A 27,154-nucleotide genomic window follows, 5' to 3' on the forward strand; every position below is an offset into this window, starting at 1 on the left:
ATTGGGAAAAGAAACTGATTCAGCGATTTGATCAATGCAAGTTTTTTGTTTTGTTTTTTGTATAAAACTACTTTTGTTTATTGCAAAGTTTTAGATTCATGAACGTAAATACACAAAAAGTAAACGCCACTTTAACTTTTTCAAACAATAATTGAATTTGTGTTTAAATACAGTCTTAAATGTCTGTTAATAAGAAAGCGATAAAATAAAAACATCTAGAAATTTGCGCCATGTTTGACATTCTTTCTTAATGGGCTTTCATCATCATTTATATGACCCCCACCCCCCTCCCCAACCTTTCCCCTTCTTTCTCTTTTTCTCTTCTCTCTGTTCAGAAATTTCTTCCTTAGGTTAATTACTTTTGTAAAATTCATCTTGTTAACTATTATGCCGCAACTTGTTTATTGTTTGGAAGACTGCTTATAAGTAACTCTTTCATTTGTATGTTGAAATTGCAATTTAAAAAAAAATGATTTAGCGTATATACATATACTTCCGTGACAGTATTGTAACAAATAATTCAGATAGTAGTACTTTGATTACCTCTAAAATATGTCTGCATTTAGCGTTAAACATAACTGTTTCTATGTCATTTGATATGTTTATGTGACAGACATTGTGGACTTTTGTTTAAAGAAATAGCATCTCTTATTGACCTTATCATCATGGCCGCTGTCACGAGCTTGTTGACTACCTCAATACGCATGCGTATAATTGTTGCGCATGCGTAGTAAGGATTGGGCCGTCACAAGCGCTTGTTGATCCTAAACAGAAACAGAGAGGCACTTCGGGCTGATTCAGTTTGTAAACAACAGTTTATAATAATGATGAAGTCTTGTTGCGTGTACAGCACCGGGGTGCTCTCTATTCTTATATTAATCGCTGGAATTGCGATGGTTTTGGCTCAGGTTTTCCAAAACCTCTTGTACAACAGGATAAAAAGGGTAAGTAAATCAGAGCAAACTTGTTATACATGTTCCTAGATTGTGGCACTTTGTTGTAGCATTTGGTATCTGTTGGATCGATTTGTATAATAAACAAAGCCATGATTAAATGCATTTGTAGATGAACGTAATATTTACTATATTAATATATCACAGAAGGTGTGGCCGAATATCAACTATCTCACTGTTACACAAGTGGTGCAGTATATACTAGTGTGTAAAGCCATTGGCCTTTATTCTTCAAAATTCAGATCACAGAACAATTTAATATTAACACTAAAACACGCGATTGTATTCATTGTGTTTGATTTATTTCGTTCAGCGTTTTGTTTATATGAGCTAAACTTGTCGTTTATTTGTTTTGCATGGCTCCACTACGTTTATAAATGAAGCTTTAATTAAATCTGACTTCATTAAGACCTTTTATTTTATTTTATAAAACTAGAAATAAAATAAAAATTAAAACGCACTTCCATAACTATCTTTTTTTTATTTGCAACACCTATAGCTCACTGAAATTAGGTTCCTCCGACTTTCTAGCTTTGATCTTTTGATTTTGGAAGCCTTTTGAATGCTCTTCTTTTATTGGCTCACTATTGCGGACATCTGCATAAATTATGCAAACGAGATGATAAGATAAAACTTTATTGATCGCACACTGGGGAAATTCCCTCGTTATGTGTATATGTATGAGAGTAAATATGGGCGTACCTTATGCATGTGATATGTAAATAAGGGTGTGGCTGGTGGGCGTGGTCTTGCATCCAAGTAGCTGAGGCTGATTCAGGTTTTGATGTTGTATGACTGTTCCATGAATCAGATACATATTTCTTTGATTCCTGCTGCTCCTTTTTACACAACTGTGATGAATGGATGTTACTTCATACTCCTTGACATGCACTAATTTAAGGGAAAGCCGTGGTGGCTCAGCCATAAGGGCAGGGGGAGCAGAGCCCCGCCATTTAGCCAATCAGCCTTTCAATAAATGTTATTTTCATATCATATCAAAAAAAAGTCCTCATTCACCACTCCATACATTTAAAATTTCATTCAAATACTATCTGCCTGTTTTAAGAGACCAACAATTTTTGTCTGTTGTTCAAGTAGACTCCTAAGTACTTGTAGTGCTCGACAATTCCAACCTCTTCACCTATGATGTTTATGGGTTTTGTTGCAGTTCTTGTCCTTCTAAAATCCACCCCCATCTCCTTGGTCTTGTTTATACAGTATATAGGAGCAGATGATTCCTGCTTCACCACTTCCCGAAGTTATCCATATAACCTTATATGGATTATAACCTCGTGACTTAATTTTGTTTGAGGCTATCGTTATTAATGATTTCCTGCCCCACTGCAATCTCTAGTCATGAGCTGCTTTTTGGGAAAAGGGAACTGGCATATTATGACAAAAGGACATGCAGTACACTAAATAGGGCGTGAATACCATATTCTCTGTTGTGCAATTATACTCTGTATTATATTGCGAATAGAAGCTAACTCGCAGCTTGCTGCTTATTACACATACAGTAAACTACTTGGGATACGAAGTAAAGCTTTTTTTCACCATTATAGGGAATAGGAATTGATGGTGGATTTAGCCTTAGCTTATAGTATACTTAAATGAGAAGAATTGGTGTAATATTTTACGTAGGTTTCTGTTGAGAGAATGGAAATGTCAGGATTGTGATTAACATTCATAACCCCCTACAACATTTTGTGAATGAGAGATCTATTATCTATTAGATTTATCTATCTATCTAGAGATATATTTTCTTAGTATTATATTTTTAGGTCATTGTCTATTTGCTGACTCACCAAGCTTTCTCTGCTGCGAAATCATTGTATCACATGGATAAATGTTTGCTAACCTTTTACCAACAGGAAGTGGTGCTGGAAAATGGAACAGAGGCCTTTGCGTTGTGGCAGGATCCACCTCCACCGGTCTACATGCAGTTTTACTTCTTCAATCTGACGAATCCTAAGGAAGTGCTGTCAGGAGACAGACCTGCGGTGATTGAGCTCGGCCCATACACGTACAGGTAATGAGCAGTCACGCGGATTACACGTGATGAGCTTTTCCACTCATTGGAAATAAAACCCGATTGGTGAACCTCTGCCCATCTTTACTTCTGAAAGACTCTGCCTCTCTAAGATTGAACTTTTATACCCAAACATATTACTGACCTGTTCCCGATTAACCTCCAGCTGTTTCTTTTTAGTAACACTTACTTTTCCAGCCTTTTTTTTTTGCCCCCACCCCAACTTTCTTCAGACCTGTCGTGGCCATCCAATTCAAAATGACCTTATTTTTTTTCTTAAAACGGGACATTTCCTCAGTTTAAACATTTGATATGTTTTCTATGTTCTATTGTGAATAACCTGTGGGTTTATGAGATTTACAAATCATTGCATTCTGTTTTTATTTACGTTTTACGCAGCGTCCCGTGTTAACGGCAATCACACTTGGGTGGGGATCAAAATAACCAGTCCGAGAGCAACTGAGCAAGATGGTCTCTTAGATTGCAGTTAGAAAGCAATTCGACCATGAGTCGGCTAAATTGCAGAAGGCGAACCGAACATATTGTGAATTTTGGGTAGCAGGTAGCAGGTTTTGTAGATGTGAGCTGCTAAACTAAGTCAAGGGACAGAGCTGCAGCTCTGCAGAAATGCAGTGAGTTCTGGATATTTGGACAGACAGAGCAAAAAATAGAAAATCAACGCTGGATTCTATACACTGGTATAATCTGGCATTTCTGTAATTATCTAGTAATTTATTGAGGGCTGAGTCAGTGTTTTCAGACCTAAACGCCCCTCCACCAATGTTTTTTGTTGTTGTTTGTTTTTTGGTATGTTTAATTATGTACAGTGTGAAGCGGAAACAAACCAAAAGTATCAATTCTGCTCTGATTTTCACTCTCTGATAGTCCAGAAAGACATTTGCACAATATTTGTACTCCTTCATGGTAAGAAAGTACAGAAATGAAGCTCCACTGTCAATGACTCAATGATGCATGTGAATAAAAAATAAAATAAGAATAAAAAGTCTAGATTACAAATTACAGCTCCATTACTAGAAAGGCGTTGTTTTGTTGTTTGGTACTAGACTTCACATGTTAACTGTGTTTGAGGGAGTGTCACATGACACACAATCAGTAAAGCATATTACTTTCTCTTATTTTCTATGGTAATCAGTGAAAGCAAAAGGAAAGCTGAATAAAAGCCAGTCTTGCAGAGTAGCTGGCTCTTAAAGCTGCATGTGCAACATTTTTTCAGCAAGTTACATCTTGTAGTGTGTTTTGCTACTGCGGTAGAAACACGCTTTTAAAATCTCTTTTGGTTTCTTCTTTAGCGAACCTACCCCACCTGTTTATACCACCAAAAATCGCTGATTTCTCACTAATTAGTTAATTTGGTTATTATGTATACTAATAATAACACCCATATTTTAATATTTGCTTATCACAGTATATGGACAGTGGTAATAGAAAATGATTTTGTAGAAGTTCCTTTTAACCTTTATAAAGTCAGCAACACCAGATCTCCTACCATGTTCTTGTGGCTGGCTTTGAGGTTACTGTGTGCCGTGTTGTGCTTTTTAACTTCCTTTTGACCTCCTTTTTTTCTTTCTTTCTTTCTTTTTTTTTCCAAGAGAGTATCGACCTATGGAGGGAGTCAACTTTATGGACAATGGCACCAAAGTAGCTGCTGTTAACCCAAAAACGTATATTTTCGAGCCCAACATGTCACGAGGATCTGAAGATGACATAATCAGGACTGTCAACATCCCAGCAATGGTGAGACACACTGGCTGTGTACTAAATGTCACCTAATTCCCTCTTGGTTATCTGCTTTATCAGGTGATGATAATTGTGTATATATAAAAATATATAATAAAATGTTATATTATGTGTGTTTGTGGTGCTCGTTCATGCAGTCGTCCAATCAGCCAATTATATGGCATCCGTGCAATGCATAAAATCATGCGGATACAGATCAAGACGTTCAAGAGACTGGACAGCTGAATCTTAGAAAAACTGAATCCTTTTTTTTTCTTTTCTTTTTTTAAAATAATCCCTTAGATTTATGTTGCGCTTTTCTAGGCGCTCAAAGTGCTTTAAATTGTATGGGGGAAATCTCCTCAACCACCGCCGGTGTGTAGCATCCACCTGGATGATGCGACGGCAGCCATAGTGCGCCAGAACGCCCACCACACACCAGCTATAAGTGGAGAGAGTGATGTAGCCAGTTCAGGGATGGGGATTATTTTATTTTTTATTTTATTGTATTTTATAATCTTTTCTGAACCGAACTTTGGTCAGTGTAAACTGAATTTAAATGTGCTTTATAAATAAAATTTACTCACTTCCACCCATACAGAGGTCTCAGTTTGTATTAAACCACAGCTGCTGCGTATTTGGCGTGTGTGATTTCCTTCCAGACAGTGATGGAGAGGTTTCAAAATTCCGTCTTAAGGCGTCTAATCTCCGATTTGATGAAAGCTAAAGAAGAGGGGCTTTTTGGGACCTGGACAGTGAGAGAGCTCCTCTGGGGCTATGAGGACCCGGTACTCAAAGATCTTCAAGCATTCGACCGTTCTCTGGACCCCAACTTCGGCCTGTTTTATAAGGTAAACGTGATGAATTGGTGGTATGATAAAATGAATAAACCTTCAGTAGTTTATCACAGCAGTGTAGGAACATGATTTTTACTGAAGTGATGTCGTTCCAAACCCATAAGACATTTGTTCATCTTCGTTGTGTTCTGAAGATGAATGAAAGTCTTATGGGGTTTGGAACGTCATGAGGGTGAGTAATTGATGACAGAATTTTCATTTTGGAGTGAACTATCGCTTTAACCAATTAACTCGGAAGGTAAAGGTCATGTGACATTTGTTCAATATTAGGTTTTTCCTCAAACTTTTAGTCATGTAGCCAACTCAGACTTTACTACTATAGAGTATACCATTTTATCATTTTTATTTAAAATATAGTATTTTAAATTAATACAAAAAAATATGAGACTGCATGTACTGAAAAGCAAAAAATGTGCTAATGCCAGTTTTTTGGGGGGTTTTTTAAGGTTATGTTGTGTAAGGTTGAAGAGTCTCATAGTTCATTACTGTTTTACTTTTGGATCATGTATGGAATCAAAAAATGATCCTATTGCTATCCTGTTTTAAATGAATTCCTCCATTTATATTTGTGTGGAGGCCCAGAAAAACCCTTCACATGATGGCTTTTATAGTTATCTAGTTCTGAATTTCTAGTTATATAGTTATACTGAAATATACACCAGTTAGTTCCAGTCCACTAATTTGATTTGTTGAGCTGAGTTCCAAGAGTGCCTATGTTTCCTATAATCACACTGGGATGTTTCCCTTTGTGTATCAATCTGCTCATCTGTATTCGCCACGTAAAATCACACTGTCAACATCCTAGTTCCAAATGGTTACCACAGTAGTGTTGGTGACATCATCATTGGCTGTAGCAAAGTATAATTATCAGTTTAATTGGGCGCACCTTTAACGGGATTGTACAATTCAAAGTGAGCTAGCTAGCTAGCCAACGTGCTATGAAGTGTGTGTGTGCGCGTGTGCGGCTTCTCCGGGATCTAATGCCACTAGAAGAACAAAAATAAACCGAACATTTGGCCACGTTAAATGTCAGTTACTCTATATAAATTTCTTCTTTTTAGAACTGTTATATAAAAGCAATATCGCGCCTGTAATCATACGGTTATACTGAATATCAGCACACGGTCTCGTGCCTACGGCCAAATCACAGCCGTGCCGGTATTTAGTATATCGGCACTCTTGCTTATGCGATATTGCTTAAATACGTCTCTCTTTTGTACGTATTTCAGTCACAAGTAAAGTTTTAATATTTTAAATTCTGGTTACCCCTTAAAAGTGAAAGGGGAGAAAACAGCTTGATTAGGTTTATGAACGTTTTTCTACGGCACGCAACTATATAACAACTTGATCAAAGCCTGACATTTATTGTGTGAGGAAATCACACTCGGCTAGCAAGGTTTTTGACGTATTTAAGCAGACTGAGTGTTTTCATGCTGCGTTTGTTATTTACTTGTGTATTTGGCTTCAGATGAATGGCACAGATGATGGCGAGTATGTGTTTTACACCGGCAAACAGAACTATCAGGACTTTGCTCGAGTTGATCTATGGAGAAACCAGAGGTAAACGTGTCTAGAATTACAAATAAAAGGGAAAAACAGCAATTTAATAACATTTGATCTGTTTTTCTACTGAAGGCAATTTTTTTTAAATGAAATTTTCTTACTCATCTAATTACCATGCAATGCTTCTTTGTGAATGTGTTTTCTAAGCATTCATTCATGTATCTGTTGTTTGTGTGTGTCTCTGTTGTTTTTATATTTGCAGTTCTCTTGAATGGTGGACCACAGATCAGTGTAACATGATCAATGGAACGAATGGAGCAACCTTTCATCCAATCATCACCAAGACGGAGAAGCTCTACATGTTTTCGTCAGATCTCTGCAGGTGAAAATGAAGCATAATGATCTTGGTCATGTCTCTAGTGCAATTTACATCTACACACATTTGCAAATCTAGACAGAAATTCATAAAAGGAAGAGAGAATAAAAAAGTGTTTTGGGCTTGTGAGGTGTAAAAGCTGGTATCTTCATGAATAAAAGATAAAGCGAGACGAATGCACATTTTGAAAAAGACGTAATTGTCCAGTGACAGTTTGACACTTTGGAATGTCACAGATTTCTGTCAGTCGTGGACCACTGTCTTTTAAAAATCTTGTCGCACATTTCAAGTAACATGCAGACGCACTATTTTTTTTTTTTATGATGTCATTATCTACATAGGTATTATATAATGCTTATAGTATAACAATAATATTTCCAATGTAATGTTCTACAGTATATTTCTTTATGTGGAAAAGTTCTTCCAAGTCAAGACTAACTCATATGTTTTCATTACTGGGTGAAGAGGCACCATCATGTCCGTCATGTAGAAATCCTCTGACTCTAAAGCACATGATCATTATTGTGACCTTTTCTTCTTCCTCCACTTAGTGATGAAATTCCCGTTCGCTCGATATATTAAGAACGAGTAGTTGTTTTCTTTGCTGTCTCTGTGTACCGGGTTCATTATTAGGCAAACTATCTAACTTTGTATACAGTCCCCTCTGAAACTACTCTAACAGCAAGGCCAATTCATTTTTTTTTTGCTGTAGACCGAAGACATTTGGGTTTGAGATCATAAGATGAGTTTAGAATTTCAGATTTTATTTCCTGGTAGTTCAATGTAGATGTGTTAAATTAACATAGAACATAGCACATTTTGCATCGGACCACCCAAATTGTAAGCGAGCAAAAATATTGTGGAAACAAACATGTGACCGACAGGTGTTCCTTGTTACCCAGGTGTGTCCTGTTAGATTGATTGTTTAAACAATAAATAGCTCTGAACATCTGCTCTTGGTTACAGCCTTCAGTTTCACCTGTGAAGACTGCATTTATTGTTTAAAAGGATAAGCCGACATGAAGATCAGCGAGCTGTCTGTGGGAGAGTAGGACGCCATTTTGAAGCTAAGAAAAGAGGGATAATCAATCAGAGGCATTACAGAAACACTGGGCATATCCAATGCAACAATTTGGAATGTCCTGAAAAAGAAAGAAACCACTGGTGTACTATGCAACAGACTTTATCGGGGGGGGAAGTGGAAGGTTTTACCTTTACCATAACCTAACTGAGCAGAATTTTACCTCTTGAAGAGGAGACTGAAGATAGCAACCCCCCAAAACAAACAACCAAAAGAGGCTGAAAAGCCTGAAAAAGCAACACAAAAGAAGAAACCAACAGTTTGGTGATGTCAGTGAGTCGCAGGCTTGATACAGTTATTGCAAGCAAGGCATAAGCAATCAAATGTTAAGTGTTATTTACTTTCATTTACTTCAAGACTTATCTGTTCCTATACTTTTGCTCGCCTAAAAATTGGGTGGTCGGATACAAAAGGTTCTATGTTTTATGTTGGTTAACACATCTAGATGTCAATACCAGGAAATGAAAGCTGAAATCCTAATCACTCGTCTCATATCCATCTTTTGATCCCAACTCAAATGTCTTTGGTGTATAACACAAAGAAATGAATTGGCCTTGCCGTTCCAATAGTTTCGGAGGGGGCTGTAGATCAGCACATAAAAAAAAAAAAAAAAGTTTTACTCAAGTTCTTTGCTCAATAATGAAATGTAGTGCTATAGCAAAGTTAACACTTCACCCTCTCTGTGATCTGCTAGCGTTAGGTCTGTGTAGCATGTTTGTGTCCGAGAAAACACCTCAGCTTTTTAGAAATAAGAGCGATTATAATCATTCGATCGATGAGTGTATTACACACAATACAATTTATTTTAAGTTAATTGGGTCAAGTATAATTCTATCACATGAATAATTGGGGTTAATGAAGTTAACAAAGTATAATTGAAAGGCGGGGTTACTTTAAGTTCTTTATAACATGACTAACAGAGTTATGTATGTGGTTTTTAGGTCAATCTATGCTACATTTGAGTCGGAGCTGAGCGTCAAGGGAGTTCCTGCTTACCGCTTTGTCCCTCCCAGCAAAGTTTTTGCAAATTCAACGATTAATCCGGATAATGCTGGATTCTGTGCGGGAGGAAACTGCCTCAGTTCTGGTCTGCTGAACGTCAGTGTCTGCAAGCAAGGTGTGTGTCGGAGATAGCCCCTTTCCACTGACAAGAAAATGAAAGTGTTTATACACATGCTGTTATCACATTGATGTAAGATCAGTCATACACAACCATTTCTTTTATTAAAAAAAAAAAATTTAAATAAATTCTAAAGAATATTCCATTCAATGACATTGATGTCTAAATTTGTAAACTTAACCAGAGGCTCAAAAATGACGATTTCTTTCAATATTTATGAGTAGGCTACTGAATTTTTCATTGCATCATTAAGGTACAATGGGGTCTTTATGATACAATACCAAGCCGACGCCTTCTTAAAAACTAAAATAAAAGTCTTTTGTTTTCTGTCACATTTGAAGAAATCAGAATGCATCGACAAAAGATTTTCAGTGAGTTCAATCATTTTAAAGCTATCCCATTTTGCCTCATATGAACGTAAACACAAAAATCATGCCAAACTATTTTATTACAAATTATACTTAACCAAAGTAGCCTTTTTAAATAGTTCTCTTAATGTCCAGACAGCCTGATGTTTTTGGACTTTCAGAGGTGATCATTTATTGTATTTGGATGCGTTCACGTAACATGGATGTTGTAGGTTAATGTGATATGTCATGTTTTTTTTAAAAAATTGAATTATTTACATAGAAAATTATTAGACTTACCCATTAGCAATGTCAAAGACATTACTCTGTGATTTATTCTTACATGTAGGGCATTTTGGCTATCTCTCTCATTCAATGTTTATTCCATTTGCCTGCCTTTATCTTTCTTTTTCCGTAGGTGCTCCAATCATCATGTCCTCTCCTCATTTCTATCAGGCTGATGAGAAGTTTGCTGACGATATATTTGGGATGCGACCCACTAAGGAAGAGCACGAAACAGCCATCGACATCAACCCAGTATGTACATGTATTACGTTATTGCCACTTTTGGTAAAAATGTGTAAAACAGGTTATGAAAAATTGTGCCTTTATAAAAAAAAATAAAATAATAATAATTAAACTATATCTACATTTTGTCACTCCTGCATTTAGTTTATTGTCCGGCTTTTTCTTTCTAACATCCTAGCACTGTGTCTTCTAATGCTTTGGTAGAAAACCTGAACGTTTCATCCAAGAGCTTAAGTGCCACAACACGACTCTAAGCTCTTTTATTCAATTTGAGTTCAAATCTAATATTAATCAGTATATGTTTCATACTTGAGCTATAAGTAAGCTCAAATTAGCGCTTTTTCATTTTTGATCTTAGTAAATCGGGCCCTAGGACCAATCTTCGAACCATCAACCACTGTTCTACAGCTAATGTATAATGTACGTTATTTTTTTAGCACAAGAGGGCGATATACAACTGTTACTTATATGCTCTTATAGCATTCAAGATACAAATTGAAACCTCTGAAAGAAAGACTTTACAATTTCCCCCAATTATTTTGTAACTTTTGTACGCTATCACGTTAGATTTGAAAAAATAGAAACACTGAATATGAGGCAATTTGTGTTGCTATTATGTTGCACCCCAATATTCCTAAACCTAAATTATTACCCAGCAATTAAATATGAAATGAGACACTATATCATCATATTAATCCTCTTTTTAATCCAATGTGGTGGTGTATAAAACTGTTCAGTAAAGTCGCCATATCCGAGCTTAGCAATAAATGACATTGTTTTTATTTATTTATTTATTTATTTATTTATTTATTTATTTTAAGTATAATATTCCAGGAACCCGGGTATGAAAATCGGTTTATTGTGTCTTGAGATTGGTCAGTTTATTAAGTCGATTACTTTTGATTAAAATTTTATCAGCACTCAGCGTGTCGTGACATTATGGTGTTTTACGTTATGGTGTACAGGTAAGAAGATGGGATTTTATCTCGCACTATCAAGCAGTGCTCACAGTTTTGTATTACTAACTCGCTTCATCTGCCATTTCAATCGGAATATATCGTATTTGGCTTTTGAATGATGGATCTATTTGGTTATTTGCTTACTGTATTTTATGGAAAGCACTGACATGGTCAACATAACCGTTGACAGGTTGTTTTCAAGTTTGCGCTGAGCTCAAGGTGATAAGAATAAGCTATCAACTGCCCTAATAACCAAACCTTGTTTAGTTATGTTTAATAGTTAAATATTAACAGTGTTCTAAGAGTACAATACGTGCAGTTGGAGAACGACTAACAAACAGTCAGTATCATATATACATTATCAGCATCATATATATATATAAGCATATATTATGTCTTTTTATAGTAGTAGTTCCAATAGTAGAAAAAATCACAGGTTCATATTAATGCACTCATTATAAATTCTGTAGCAGCAGCTAAGTCACAGGGACTTGAACGATGGATGCTCCATGTAATCTTAAACTAAGAATAACAAATTAAAAACCATATTAGTTAACAAAAATAAAATATTGTTGACATGATGAAATTTGTACCCTGTATGGCCAAAGATTTGTGGACGCCTGACCATCACAATCACATGTGCGTTTTTACATCCCATTCCTGATTTAATACCACATTTGCTGTTATAATAACAGCACTAATCTACTTTTCTGGAAATGCTTTCCACTAGATTTTGGAGCGATGCTGTGGCGATCTGTCCATTCAGCCGCAAGAGCATTAGTCGGGTCATTCACCGATGTTGAGTGAGAAGGCCTGGGGTTCAGTTGGCGTTCATATTCATCCCGAAGGCGCTCAGTGGGGTTGAAGTCAGGGCTTTGTGCAGGCCACTCAAGTTCTTCCACTCCAACCTTGGCAAACCATGTCTTCATGGACCTAGCTTTGTGCACCGTCGGACGGTCATGCTGGAACATGTTTAAACCGCTTCGTTCCGTTGAAGGGAAATTGTAATGCTGCAGCATACAAAGACGATCTATACAACTGTGTGCTTCCATTTTTGTGGCAGCAGTTTGGGGAAGAACAACAAATGGGTGTAATGGCAGGTGTCCACAAACTTTTGGCCATATAGTGTATAAGGAGATTCATTGAATATTTATAGACGGGGTTCTAGTGTCTGCACTTTGTAACGGAGGTAAAGCTGTAACTTTTAAGGAAAACCTTTACGGTTGAAGACTTCTACAATTTTCTAGGTATAATGACAAAAGGCATTCTTTTTTTAATGATTTACTTTGGATGGAGGAGGCTGGTTAGAGAACGACTGTTTTATAGCTATTACGACGTAAGTAATAACAGGAACTAACTTGTTTTGTTTTAACATGTGATTACAATATAATAAACAGTGAAAAAGTATGATGTAACTCATTAGTAAAGTCTAAAATTGTAATTGCACAACATTACTGTACTTGTTCTAAAACGTTTATCAGTTCTGCAGTAATTAATTCACTTGGTTCATTTCAGTTAGTAAAAGTAAATATAAAGACTAATTCATGGGGAATTGATTTTGTAGACAGTCATATATTAGGACTTTATGCTTTACTATATACTGTATGTATTAATGTTTCCATTTTCTTTCCAAAGCTCACTGGACTTGTTGTGCAAGCGGCAAAACGTCTTCAGGTGAACGTATATATTGAGAAGCTTCCAGCTTTCAGGTATGTGTGGGGTTTTTTGTGTGTGTGTGTGTGTGGTTTTTTTGTAAAGGGCCGGGCTAGGGGGGCTAGGGGATTTGTGCTTATACGCATGTGCTGTATGCTTACAAGCCATGCAATCTGTCAAGACATTGTAAGAGCTTTATTCTTAAAAAAAAAAAAAAAGCATGTTCCCAATTCTCCAATCAAACCCTGTTTTGAAATGTGTAACAGTGCTGATTAGTCAGCTTCCAGCTTCTCAGAACTTCCACATAGCATTGCCACTGTGTTTTATTTGGGTGTCTAAGAAGTCGAAGGTCATTTTCCACGCTGGAGTCAGACATGCCAGAAATGTGCAATGAGCCTGATATCAGAGCAGCTGCTGAACACCTTTACAGTGATAAATCAGAGTCTGAAAGGCAGAACAACTTCAAACAGCAAGCTGTGATGATTTACAGCGCACTAAACTTGTGGTTGTAGACCAACATCCAGACCAATGTACTGAATTCCGTCACCTTAGTGATAAATAAAAACAATTAATTCCTACTTGCCTGAGTATTCTACTAACAGTTGTTTTACTCCATCTGTTACAAATTGATTAACTTTTTTAATTCAGTAATATGATTCCATCATTCTTCACTAAGTCAAAGAAATAAAAAGGAACATTAAGCTTGTATGCTATATTAAGATGTATGCTACATTTCAGATTAATTAGCCTAGCATATGTTATGAGCCAAAACAAAAAAAACGTATTCTTCAGCTGTGTAGTTTCAGTGAAATGAAAAATGAATTGGGGAATTAACAGAAACTCTTTTACTCCTATGTGAAAGACTTTTTGTCAACCTAGAGACAAGTTCTTAATGTAGAATTACTTCGTGATGATGATTTCTAAACCTACACCAGCTTGAGTATGAAATGTATGGATTTACAACAATTTGATTAAAAAAAAAAGGCAAGTTGTTTGTGTTATTCAGAGCTATTTCATTTTTTTGTTGTTGTAGGTGTCTCGCTTTTAAGTAAAGGATTCTTGAATCATATTGAGTACATTTTTGCAGTTGAGTTTGAAATAAAATCAGTTCATGGTAATCAGGGGTGGACAAATCATACATTTGTAAGCTTCAAGCAAAAGTTCCAGTGTGCTGCCCAATCTCATGTTTTGGTTGCCTAATTGACGAGGAAAAAAGGTGGTAGCTAACGTAATATAATAACCTATGCCGCGCTAGTTAGCTGATTGAGTGCATTAATACAGGTTAAGATGGCGTCTTGTTTGGAGTTGCTGAATGCTGAGGAGGAATTGTTGTGTTTGTTGTTGATGACGTTTGTTTTCAGTGCACTTCACTAAACTCACAGTATGAGAAAAATCATATAAAACCCAGTAAACCTTGAGATTATCACTTGTCACTTTACAACAAAACATAGCTATAAATATGAGAACATGTATCAAACTAAATTGAACAACCTCAATTTTTTTTTAAATTCATTTCATTAAGATTCGTATCAAACATGGACCTTTACTTTCATTAAATAGACTTATTATTTGTATTTTACAGTAGGTTCATTTTGTAAATGTTAGCAATTACTGTAGACATCAGCAAAAAGTGGGAGCTTCCTGCAAATGTCATTTCTCACATTTACAAAATCAGGTGATTATGTTCACCCATCAGTGCAAATGTCTCTTTATGTACAAAAGAAAGATATTGCAGAATGATCACTCTGTATGGCCGCCCATCAATGTAAATGTCTCTATTTATAAAGACAGCAGAATGAGGTTTAATCACTGTCTGACGGTGTGGTGTAGTGACCGTGTATATTGTGAAGATACTGATGAAGGAAAATATGGTGCACACCCCAAAAAACTTTCAGCTTTGGCTTTGTTCTTTCAACAGTATGTACAAAACAAATCGAAATCACTATTTGAAAAAAAAAAAAAAAACCTTTCCATGCATTTTGTGCCATCTGGTTATATGGATGGATCACAGAGATGCCTGTACGATCGGACCTTTCGGCAAGAGTCGCCTCGAAGTCGTTCATTTTCGGATGCGGTGCCTGCGCGGCAAGTTACAAAAGATGACGTACAAACCTCAACACGAAATGAGGCCTCATGCACTCAACGCGCTTGACCGCCCAATCCGCGGTGATGTCATTTTTGCTCCGTGCTTCCTCGTGCTATTGCGTACCGAGCTTATCAGTTCAAGGTCCTTTCATTCGGCCTGTCCCTGGCCCCTCATGTCTTAACAAGGTGCATGAATGCGGCTCTGTATCCACTGTGGTCCAGGGGAATGCGCATCCTGCCTTACCTGGATGACTGGCTGATTTGTGCACCCACGAGGCATCAAGCAAACATGCTTTTGGAGCATGTGGAGAGACTGGACCTCATGGTGAACATGACAGGGAGTTGCCTAAGTCCGGCGCAATCGATCACCTTTTATTGGAATGGCTCTGAACTCCCGTACAATGTCTGCTACCCTGTCACACGCTTGGGCAGACAAGATTCTACAGCTTTTCGTTTTTTTCAACATATTTGTAGGGCTCAGAATTTGGAGTCAATCACTGAATCACGCTAAAGGAAAACGCAAATAGATTCCGAATCATTTTAGATGACCGCATCGAATGCAGCATATAGGCCTCCATTTTCTGGGGGTGGAGGTGGGGGCTGGGGGATGTTTTTATAGGTGTGTGGGTGAGAGAGAGTGAGAAAGAGAATATAGGCATGTCCTTACAAAAACATATGTCCGAAAGATCAAACGAGGGGAAGTATGAACAGTGCGGAGGAAGTGGGACGTCCATATCCTGTACAACATTGTTTTAACATATAGCTCACAACATGCACATACCAGACATGAGCTCATCTGTTTGATTTATCTTTGCGTCTTCAGGTGCGTGTTCATGGAAAGAAAACTCCCTAAGGATTGTCCGCTCAGTGTGTTGCTAAACACAAAGCAGTGAGGAGAGGTTTAACCATAAACAAGGATTAAAAATGTCCCATAATGTTGTATTTAACCCTCACCCTTACTCTAGCTCAGGTTTTGATCTCTCAAAATAGACCCAACGTCCTGTATACAAATGACTAGAGGATCATATAACTGCAAACGTTTAACCACAGAACCTATATGCCACTTAATAAGCTTAATAAAGTTAGTAATTAAACACATTTTAGTTGTTATGGCTATATTTGTTTTTGTTCCCTCAGTATTTTATCTGAAATTCATGTTTTGTCGTGCAAATACACTAATAATCTAATTAATACAATTTGGTAGTGCAGTAATACAAGTAATACATTTTCACTACAGTGCAGTTGAATTCTCGCGTCAGAAGGTGTGGATTAATTTTTTTAATAACGGTAGTTCTGGCTGAAACATAAACATCAGGTTTATATAAATGCAATAATTCTCATACGATATGGTTCCTAAAGTAACAGCTCATACTCGGGGACTTCTAGGGTTGATTTGTTAATTTATAGGTGAGGTTTTCTCTTAGATGTCTACATGACATTTATAGTGTTGGCGCTTTTTAACAGTCAGTAAGGTTCCACCACAGGAAAGTCTTCGGGACAGAGGAGTTTGTACTTTTGCGGTTTCTCGGTCAACACGACAAGCTGCAGGATTTATTTTTTGTATTGCAACAAGTTCAGGAGAGTGAAAGAAATAGAAGGCGGTGAGAGAGCAACGGTTTATAACTGCTATAACTTGTTTCACATGGCATTAAATATAAAATTTTAGCAGTTAAAAAGGGTGATTTGTCATTCATTAATAAATAAAATATTGTAATCGCTGTGGGTGAAGTGGAATAGCACACTTCGGACCTTGCTGTGATATGAAAATAATCCACTCGGTCCTCTTCTACTACAGTGAGTTGTATCAAGTGCTATTTTATTTCATCAGCGGCCGATTACTGGAGGTCAAACCCATATTGTAAAATTAGGCCATGGTTATGGTGAACGGTTTATCATGACTTGGACAACTCATGATAATCAACATCAGTATGTTTACAATATAGTAAACTACTGTTAGATGCTTTAATGCTTCATTTTATTTATTTATTTATTTATCGACAGAACTCGATTCATATTTTAAGTAAATAGTAATCTGTGTTTTGTGTTTTCAATGGGGATTTTTTTTTGTTGTTGTTGTTAAATTCATACATTTTTCCTTTCATTAAATCAAAAAAATTACACTGAGTGTAAATCACAACAGGGAGCACTTAAACAAAATAGAAGACAGTAATCAAAACACAATAATGACAAAAGAACATATTAACTTGAAATTACATTCACACACAACTAGGTACAATTAGGACACGAAAGGAAACACGCTCGTACATTCCTCCATAACGCAGCTGTTCTTTCAGTTTAACAGGATTTTTACAGGTCATCGGCGGTAGTAAATCGCACGCACGTATGCACGGACATGTGTGAAATGAAAAACATCGCAACATGGTTAAAATGATCAGCAAAAATACTATTAAACCAATTGGTTGAACACGAACAGAAAAAAAAAAGCTTCGGGAGCTGATTACCGAGACCTTCATCATTTACGAGAATCTAACAGAACTTCATTTCAGTGTTTTCACAATGAGTTGAGATTAAGAATTTACAAATTATTCAAAATGTAAAAAGTAGCTTTAATCAACCTTGTATGAAAGTAAAATCCAAATATTCTAACACCATTTATTCAGTATGTCTAACATGTATGTCATTGAAATGGTAGTATGTACATACTCAAAACACAGCGTTACCTGTACTATACTAACACCTCAGCAACTCTTCACCAACAAATAGACGTCTATTTTAACCATGTCAGTCCGCACCATCCTGTAAATTCTTATTCATCCTGTCACATTTCCCTGAGCTCTGAATGTTTTTCCCACTTGCACATTGAGTAGAACATCAACTTCATAGACATCTATTTCAATCACACTTTAATATTCTGTGAACTTTATTGAAAATCACAACCTGGAACAGTCTTCTGAGAGGCTTATCGTCACCGCGTTAGTTTGTACACCACTGTGGCTAGCTAGAAAAAGCACAAACATGTTCCCCACAGTCTCGTGTCAGGTTTTTAGGTATATTGCATTTTAATTACAGCTGGCTCAAATGCCCTTTCGGTAGACTTGCACTGTTACATTGCCAAAGAAGACAATGTTTATGTTTATGTAATTAATAAACATGAACATGAACAAAAAAAAATCAACTTGGGGCTTCACTTTGTCTTGGGATCTTAAAATAATATTAGAGACCTGCTTGATAGTTCACACCAGAACTAAAACTTCATCATTAAACTAGAAAGTGAATTGAATCTTTGGTGTTTCATGTTGTGCAATATCCATATCCTTTTTTAAACAAATGTAATTTGATATTGACTGTATGTTTATTTTTCTTCTTCTCCTTACAGCCAAACTGGTGATGTCAGAACTTTGGTCTATCCAGTGATGTACATTAATGAGGTAAAAATTTTCAGAATTTTTGTAATAGACTTTTATATATGTACCTTTTTATAGCTGATTTATGTCTAGCAGTTTTTCATTGATTGATTATTGACATAAATCAATCAATTGCTAGTAATCTTTATTCTGAAGTTTAGGTGTTTGTATACACTGTATAGCCAAAAGTTTGTGGACAGTTGACCATTACACCCATATGTGGTTCTTCCCCAAACTGTGGCCACAAAGTTGGAAGCACACGGTCGTGTAGGACGTCTTTGTATGCTATAGCATTACAATTTCCCTTCAGTGAACCTAAGGGGCCCCAAACATGTTCCAGCATGACAATTCCCTTGTGCACAAAGTGAGGTCCATGAAGACATGATTTGCCACGATTGCAGTGGAAGAACTTGATTGGACCACATAGAGCCCTGACTTCAACACCCAATGAACTGGAACTCTGATTGCACTTCAGGCCTCCTCACCCAATATCAGTGTCTGACCTCACTAATGCTCTTGTGGCTGAATGAGCACAAATCCCCACAGCCATGCTCCAGAATCTAGTGGACAACCTTCCCAGCACAGTGGAGGTTATTTTATATATATATATATATATATATATATATATATATATATATATATATATATATATATATATATATATATATATATATATAGGTGTGATGGTCAACAAACTTTATAGTGTGTGTGTGTGTGTATGTATGTATGTATGTATGTGTGTATATATATATATATATATGTATGTATGTATGTATGTATGTATGTATGTGTGTATGTAATATATATATAATATGTGTATATATATATATGTGTGTGTGTGTGTGTATATATATATATATATATATATATATATATATAAGTTATGTATGAGTTACAGTGAATGTCTATTAAAATAAAGTGTAGTTCCTTTAATGGAATTTTTTCTTTTTTTTTCTGTGCAGCGGAACAAACTGTCTGATAACTATTAACAAAGCTGTGATTGATTATAAATCATTATAAATATAGGACAATAGTCACTTAAAATCAGGAAATATGCACTTGTGTCTAAGTAAGATAAAGGCCACAAATACACAGGTGAAGCATTTCCATAAAATGTATGGGAATTTATTTATTATTCATTTAAACGGAACAATATGCTTGTATTTGAACCTTTTAACCACTAAAAACAACGCAAACAATAGTGAGACATGATGTAGCTGTACTGTGTTGGCCAAACGCTGTCGGCCAACTCTATTGATAGTATGTGAATGCATTCTTCAGATACCCAGGAAGTCATTAGCCTTGTTAGTTAATCATGCTACAGTCTAAACAGCTGCTTATGTGCTTAACCTCACTGTTTCTTCAGTTCTTTGTCTTTATCTTATTATTATGTAACCTGGCTTTTTTCTCCACTCTCATTGGTCTGTAAATTATGATTAATGTCAGCTGCCCCTAACAAGAGCTGTTTATATTTTAACACTTTCCAGTGATTAGTATGTCAAAGGAAATTTCTTAAGTAAGTTGGGAAAAGAAAGAAAAAAGAAAACGGTGTGTGAACAGAGACCAGTCTCCCATACCATAATGATTCTGCAATTAACCTAAAGCTTTGGCATATATTGTGCTATGACCTCAAGGGTTGCTTGTCAAGAATGTGACGGGCAAAATAAGGCACAGTATAGGGTAGAGAATGTACTGGTTTTAGTTGGAACGGGTTCATACAATTGATTTATTTGAATAGGCCAGTGCCAGATATTCATACAGTGCATTTCCTTACCAAATTGCATTACCAAAAACTATCAAATATGGTGGAGAATTTCCCCATTTGAAAAATATTGTAGACAGTGCCCCTAGTCGTCAGTGATCTCACATTATCCATTGGATGTATGAATAAGTCACTTTCAGAAACATATAAAATTTTATGGACGTAATAGGAGGTTGTATTGTATTTGGATGAATTTCCTACTTGGCTACAAAAGCAGATGTGTCATGTCGAGTAAATCAAGTATCAGTTGAGTTGAGAATGTATTAGTTTTAATAACTGATAAAAAAAATAAATGTATTTCTTGGTAGTGGACATTTTAATCCAACCGCTTTCACTTCTTTCACCTTCTTGAATTCTCTGAAAAGGAAGTGTTCATTAGGATCTCATGTGTTTATGTACTAAGCTCAAGGCCATGTGTCCTTTACCCTTTTTGTTTTGCACCATCAGACACGGAGGCAGCTGTTTTACTATGATACAGTTAGTCCAGACTTCCCGGGATCATTTCCTCATCTGTCGTGTCTCAGATATTTTTAAAGATAATAGCCTGGGTTCTTCCAGCCATTTGGACCCCTCAAGGTCACGATTTACCTTCACTGCCAAGTGGACTAAAGGGTAAAATTATGAATAGAAATTCAACAAATCCAGAACGGTTTATTTACAATGGAGCGTGCTGTTCACCTGATATAAACAACAATGTCTTGTAGTCATAATTAGCATAACCACATGCTGATTTAATACTTGGGACTGCTTAAGTGAACGTTTCATCTGGCAAAATATCTGCCAATAATAAGAACAGTCAGTGTATCAAGCTTTCTCTTTATACACTCTGAATATTCCTCGAGAAATGAAATTGGTCAACACATATATTTAAAAAACAAAATAAAAATACAGTATAATGTTTGAATGAAATAAAAATACAGCAATCACTTACATCTCGTGTGTCAAATGTTTTTGGTTGTTTACAAATTAAGAAATAAAATGCTCTATAATATGTTGCCCTGACATTTGTGTAATAGTCATTCAGAACTGAGTCAGAACTGAGACAGACCTGTGTAATGGTGTCAGGTTGGAATTGGTGGCCAGACACGAGTCAGATCAGATACTCTATTGTTAAAAAAAAAAAAATTTGGTCTAAAAACTTTTTCCCATGAAACCTCATACTTTTATTCATCAAATAAGTTGCACAATGAATGGAAAATTGAAATAATGATATCTGCTTGAAATAACAAATTAGTGCTTTAAATTTTACGTTCAAAGATCAAAGAAGTCACCATTTGCAGCAATTCCAGCCTTACAGACCTTTGGCGTTCTAGTTGCCAGTTTGTTGAGGTAATCTGCAGGAATTTCACCCCATGTTTCCTGAAGCACCTCCCTCAAGTCAGATTGGCTTGATTGGACACTTTGTTTGTACCATCCGGTCATGCTGCTCCCACAACAGCTCACTGGGGTTGAGATCCGGTGATTGCTCTAGCCAATCCATTTCAGCCAGAATTCCAGCTGACTGCTTTTTCCCTAAATAGGTCTTGTATAATTTGGAGCAGTGCTTTGGGTCATTGTCCAGTTGTCAGTTGAAATTGGCTCTCATCAAACACTGTCAACAGGGTGTAGCCCATGTGTTAGTGTTAACTTGTGTTTTCATGTGAGTAATATTTCGACTTGCAATCATTTGTGGGAATGTGAGAAACAGTGGAAACAGTGTCCCTGGTCGAACCCTGCTTATTCACCATGGCGTATTGAGTTGTCCTATCTTATCCAGTTTTCCAGCTGTATCGCACATTTATGATTATATTTATCTATCTTTCCTGCCCTATCAGAATGTATTATCTCATGATACTTTGGAACAAAAGTTGGTAGTTTGTAGGACAACTTCATGGCTTGAAGATGAACATGGTGTTCATTGAACAATTCGTCTTCGAAATGAACGTTTTCTTATTTCAAAACTCATATGCCATGAAGCATTATGAAGTGTTGGGCAGCGAGTAGTGAAGCTATTTCAATCAGTGCGCTTGTTCACTTCACACACAATATACAGTCTGTGTTTAATAAACGGTGTGCCATCGTGTCTCCATCTTACTTTCGGGTTCACCTTGAAGTCGATCCTAGAAAGAATCGATTCACTGATTCCAGGCACTGAAAATTAAGAGTCAACCCCAAAGCTTTGGAGTCGATTCCACACAAATGATTCACCTTGCACGTACAAGGCAAGCAAAATTAATTTAGCGTCAGTCTTTCAGTTAGCAAGACACCCTGTAGATGTTTATTTATGTTTTTGTTTTTTTTGGTTGTTTTTTTTATTTATTTGTCTGGATGGATTTTGGATCAAATCAGGGCTTGAAATGCAGATGAGACATATAGTTGCAAAACAAGTGTGCAGAACCAGTAAAAGTGTACAGAATATAAACATCTTGCATTAGTTTAGGTGTCTCATTTGGTTCCCATAAGCATTTGATAATATTCTCATGCTGTGACAGATTATCTGATAAATGTCAGTGATGTTGGATTGCAGTTAGTGACCCGTTATTTAATTAAGCACAGTTAAGAGTTCTTTCGTGGGATTAACCGATCGAAATGCTGCAAAGAAATCGTTTTTAAAAAGAATATTTGTATTTTTTTTATTGTAGAGGCTACACTAAGTGTTACATCAGACTGTTTTCAGCTGGATGCCTTGACTTGTGACCTCGGATTCATGTCCCATGCCTTTTTCTTTCCACTTATCAGAGCGTCCTAATCGATGAGGATTCAGCCAAAAAGCTTCAAGGCGTGGTTACCCAGGCCAACGTTGTGATTAACGTGCCCTTCATCATTATTGGTCTCGGCATCTTATTAGGCCTTGTCTTCATCGTGCTCATGTGTCATAAAGAGGTGAGAAATAAAGTGCATTACAATATGTACAGCAAATAAAACATCATTCTTAACGTAAACATCTAAATAAATAAATAAATAAATAAATAAATAAGGCCAAATTATATGATTTCTAATCATTGGAAAATATACTGGAAAATAACATTATGAATAATAATAATAATAATAATAATAATAATAATAATAATAATAGCTGCAAAAGTAGTTTTCTTTAATGGTATTTTGTTTAATAGTTTAGTTTAGTAGTAGTTACATTTTTTAAAACTAATGTTGACTTAAATTCAGTGACTTATTTTTATTAATAATGACTTACATCCTATAAACCTTTACATATTAAATATTTAATATGAAAACAATACTTTAAAATATTAACATTAGTATAAAATGGTATAATTTAATACAAAATCTCCAAAAAAAAAAAAAAAGAAAAGAAAAAATCTTATTACTCATAGCAGTAAAACTCAGTATTACTCCTAACAGCTTTTATATGTTTCTGATCAGGTAACACTGGTTGTAGTAATCTTTGCAAGATTCAAATATGAAGTGGTAAAAACCTCTAAAAATGTATTAATCCACATAAATTGTTGCATTTTGCATTGACAATCGGGCAGATGGGGAGTGTAATTCAGTATTTCACTCTGCAGATTGTTTATTTTAAAATAAATAAATAAAACTGTAGATTTGCTTCCTGTAGATGGAAAAGCTGATGGTTTAACCTATTTCAATGATTGAATGTTAATACATCACATTCGTGGCATTTTATACAGAAAAACTGACCCCTTGATTAGATTTGTCATTCTGAAATGTTGTTTTTTTTTGTGTGTGTGTGTGTGTGTGTCTCTCACAGCGGAGCACTCCTGATGAACGCCAGCCTCTGCTGAGCTCGTAACACGACAGAAAGCGGATGTTTTTTCCCCGAATGTCAACGCGGCGTCTACATCAGTGAACCGATCGTGATACACATCAGTAATGTGACCTAATGCAGTATTATTCACACCTCAGGGTCACAGTAGAAAGACTTACATTTTACTTTACATTTGAAGCAGAACTAAGCCAACAATTAAGCCAAGCAGAAATGGCTTGATTTTGTGTTGTAGCTGGTAAATATTTGCATGCAGTTCTTACGGTCACTTACACTTTCTATGAAGACTATATTCATGAAGTCTTAAAACTCTAATATGTCATACATTTCCTGTATAGTGCTAGCATTCATTCCTTGATTACTTGTATTAATGTTAATAATTGTGTTTTATAAATTTAGTGCATTTATGAGTCCTCAAGGAATTACTGATAGCGAATTGTTAGCTACAAATTCCTCAAATTGTACATAAGCTTGAATGACACGCAAACAGTGGCATCCTGTGTCATCACTTCATCAGTTATAGTTGAAAGTTTTTTGTTTTGTTTTTTTAGGTCTTGAGCTAATTGTGTGTAATTGAATAAATGCTATTGGTTCATGACGTTGACGAGCATTATACTACTATGATAATTTATATAGGCTTAACATAAATATTGCTGTGTTTCCATAAATCCTGTGTTTCTGAATGTTGGGAAATTTACACTGTTGTGTTCGTTGTTATATAACTCCGTGTTCATTCTGATTGTTGTGAAACGTGGTTGTTATTGTGCTTTTAAATGAACAGATAGATTGTTTGTTTGTTTGTTTTATGTTCATCAAAAAACAGAATATTAATTAGATACTCTCACAAATTACTGCAAAGATTTTCCATTCATATTGGCTTAAAAAAATAACAAAAAAAACAACCCAGGTTCTACAAGATGAGCGAATCTGATCATGAGCTGCAGTTTTCAAACAATTTGTGTACACCAAACCGAGCTAAAAATTTCCGCTGGATTTACAAACGTTCCGGAAACGCCGATTTTCTTCGTGCTTGCGTGTGTTGCTGAATGCCAATTAACTGTAAATTACCGAGCGCGTGCACGACGTAGCTGATTTGCATTTAGTGACACCCATTAAACTCCATAAAAGTTTGAGTGTACAGACGGCTATGAGCATGAAATGAACGATCAGGGTAAAGACTGAAAAACAGAAGTGAAAGCTTTTTGACACACTACAAGGCCAAGAATAAAAGTTAATAAATAATATATAATGTTAATAATAAAAATCGAGCGCTAAATCTTCCATAAGCTAAAGCATTTGTTTACAGCTTATGGCTCTGCACAGACAGACTGGCCCGTCCTCCTTATATACAGCGTCATTTCTTTTTACATATTTGTATGATTCGTTTTATTTATCTTGATTTCAGGCTTGCATTTTTTTTTTTTTTTTAATACTCTTTAATTAAGTCCAATAACATGAAATGTGACACAAAACGTTTTCACAAAATGTTCCTGAAAGTATTCTTAGTCTGTGACCTGATGACCTAGCATGAGGATCCAAAGCATTTCTATAAGTGGCGTCTGCTAAACGCTGTCAACACAGTAAAAAAAAAAAAAAGAAAAGCAATTTAAACTCAACAGTGTATTCCAGATATAAAAGTGCAGAAATCCATGTAAGTTGATCAAGTCGAGGTTTACATTAGTTTACCTTTGTATACGTAAATCTACACACACTCAGGAGCACGAGTATAATAGGAACGTTCCAATTTGTTTTGGGGTTTTTTTCCCATAAAAACACAAATTTCAACACTTTTAAACACTCATGCTAATGATTTATGCATAAATCCATTTTTATCCACCTTGATAAATGAGGCCCAATGTGGAAATTTAGCCTCTGTCCCGAATGCTAACTTATGTTTTTATTACAGTTATGTCCCAAACTCTGGGTGCATAAAATCTGTTCAGGACTACCAAATCTCCCGCCATAATATGCGTTACCTTGAGCGTATGTCCGTTTTAAAATTGAGAAATGGCTGTAACTAGAGAGAATTGTTGCACAAATAGCATTAAAAAAATTTAATCTAGCCATTTTAGCGTTATATCACAGTGCTGTCAAATTCTGATTCCATTTTATGCAGTGTGTTATAAAAAGAATTGCTTAAAGGCGAATAACACAATGATTGGTGGCGTTGGACCACCAACCGGTGGTCTATTCAGAAGCATATTGTGCTTTATGTCTTAAATATCTGTTTAGTTTTGTGGTAAATTTTATTTGGTTGTAGTACAAAAATGTGCTTACAAATCTGTTGCTTTTGAGTGCATTATTTTATTTTTTATTTTTTTAATCAAACCGATTGTCGATGATTGTTGGTTTTGATGACAAGGGTGTTTTTTTTTTTTTTTTTGGTTTTTTAATCATAGTCTCCATTTTAAAAGGGGTTTTGATTTTTAAAACAGCTGTCAGACATTGTGATATTTTACATTTGAAGTTTTCACTTCTTTACAGTTGCACTTTATTGAGCAACCAGTTGTCAAATGTCTTGTGTGTTTCTACTGAATCATGTGATATGTGTAATATAATTTTTTTAATGTCATCCATAAAAATGGTGTTTTAATGAATTTTAATCTCATTCAACTCACACCTGATTTTTTTTTTTTGCACACGTATTTTGTTTCCATTGTCCATTTATTCCATTCAGATTTTCTTAAAAAAAAAAGCCAGAATAAAAAAACAACATATTGCACTCTTAATGTAACAATATCAAGAATGTTTAAAATACACATTAACAAACAGTATTTACATTATGTGACTGCAATGTTGCTAGTATTGACAAATAATAATAATAATAAAAAAAAAAACCAAGGCTTTTATAACCTGTCAACCAGGTTAACCAAACGGATCTTGTGATATTTATTTATTTGTTTGTTTGTTTTTAGATTGAGTATACTTTGTGAAATAAAGTAGGCTGGATTGGCTAAATGAATATAGCCAATATACAGACAGGTGACATATTAAAGAAAAAAAAAGAAGCATAAAGTGCCTTAGGGATGAGTTGGACCAACACTAGCCACCAGAACATCTTCAGTGTGCCTTAGA

At 35.7% G+C, this 27,154-nt stretch overlaps 1 protein-coding gene across 1 annotated transcript; it reads left to right on the forward strand.

Moving 5' to 3' along the window:
• Window positions 1–741: 741 nt before the first annotated feature.
• On the forward strand, window positions 742–26,676 carry scarb2c (scavenger receptor class B, member 2c). Its single transcript, XM_053649545.1, has 12 exons — window positions 742–944; window positions 2,825–2,982; window positions 4,593–4,737; window positions 5,382–5,570; window positions 7,045–7,136; window positions 7,342–7,461; window positions 9,478–9,653; window positions 10,422–10,540; window positions 13,126–13,199; window positions 18,566–18,617; window positions 23,074–23,217; window positions 24,065–26,676. Exons 1-12 carry the CDS (start codon window positions 825–827, stop codon window positions 24,104–24,106), a joined length of 1,431 nt encoding a protein of 476 aa, XP_053505520.1. The 5' UTR covers window positions 742–824; the 3' UTR covers window positions 24,107–26,676.
• Window positions 26,677–27,154: the final 478 nt, after the last annotated feature.

Source organism: Ictalurus furcatus, chromosome 18 (assembly GCF_023375685.1).
Source record: "Ictalurus furcatus strain D&B chromosome 18, Billie_1.0, whole genome shotgun sequence".
Taxonomy (NCBI): Eukaryota; Metazoa; Chordata; class Actinopteri; order Siluriformes; family Ictaluridae; genus Ictalurus; species Ictalurus furcatus.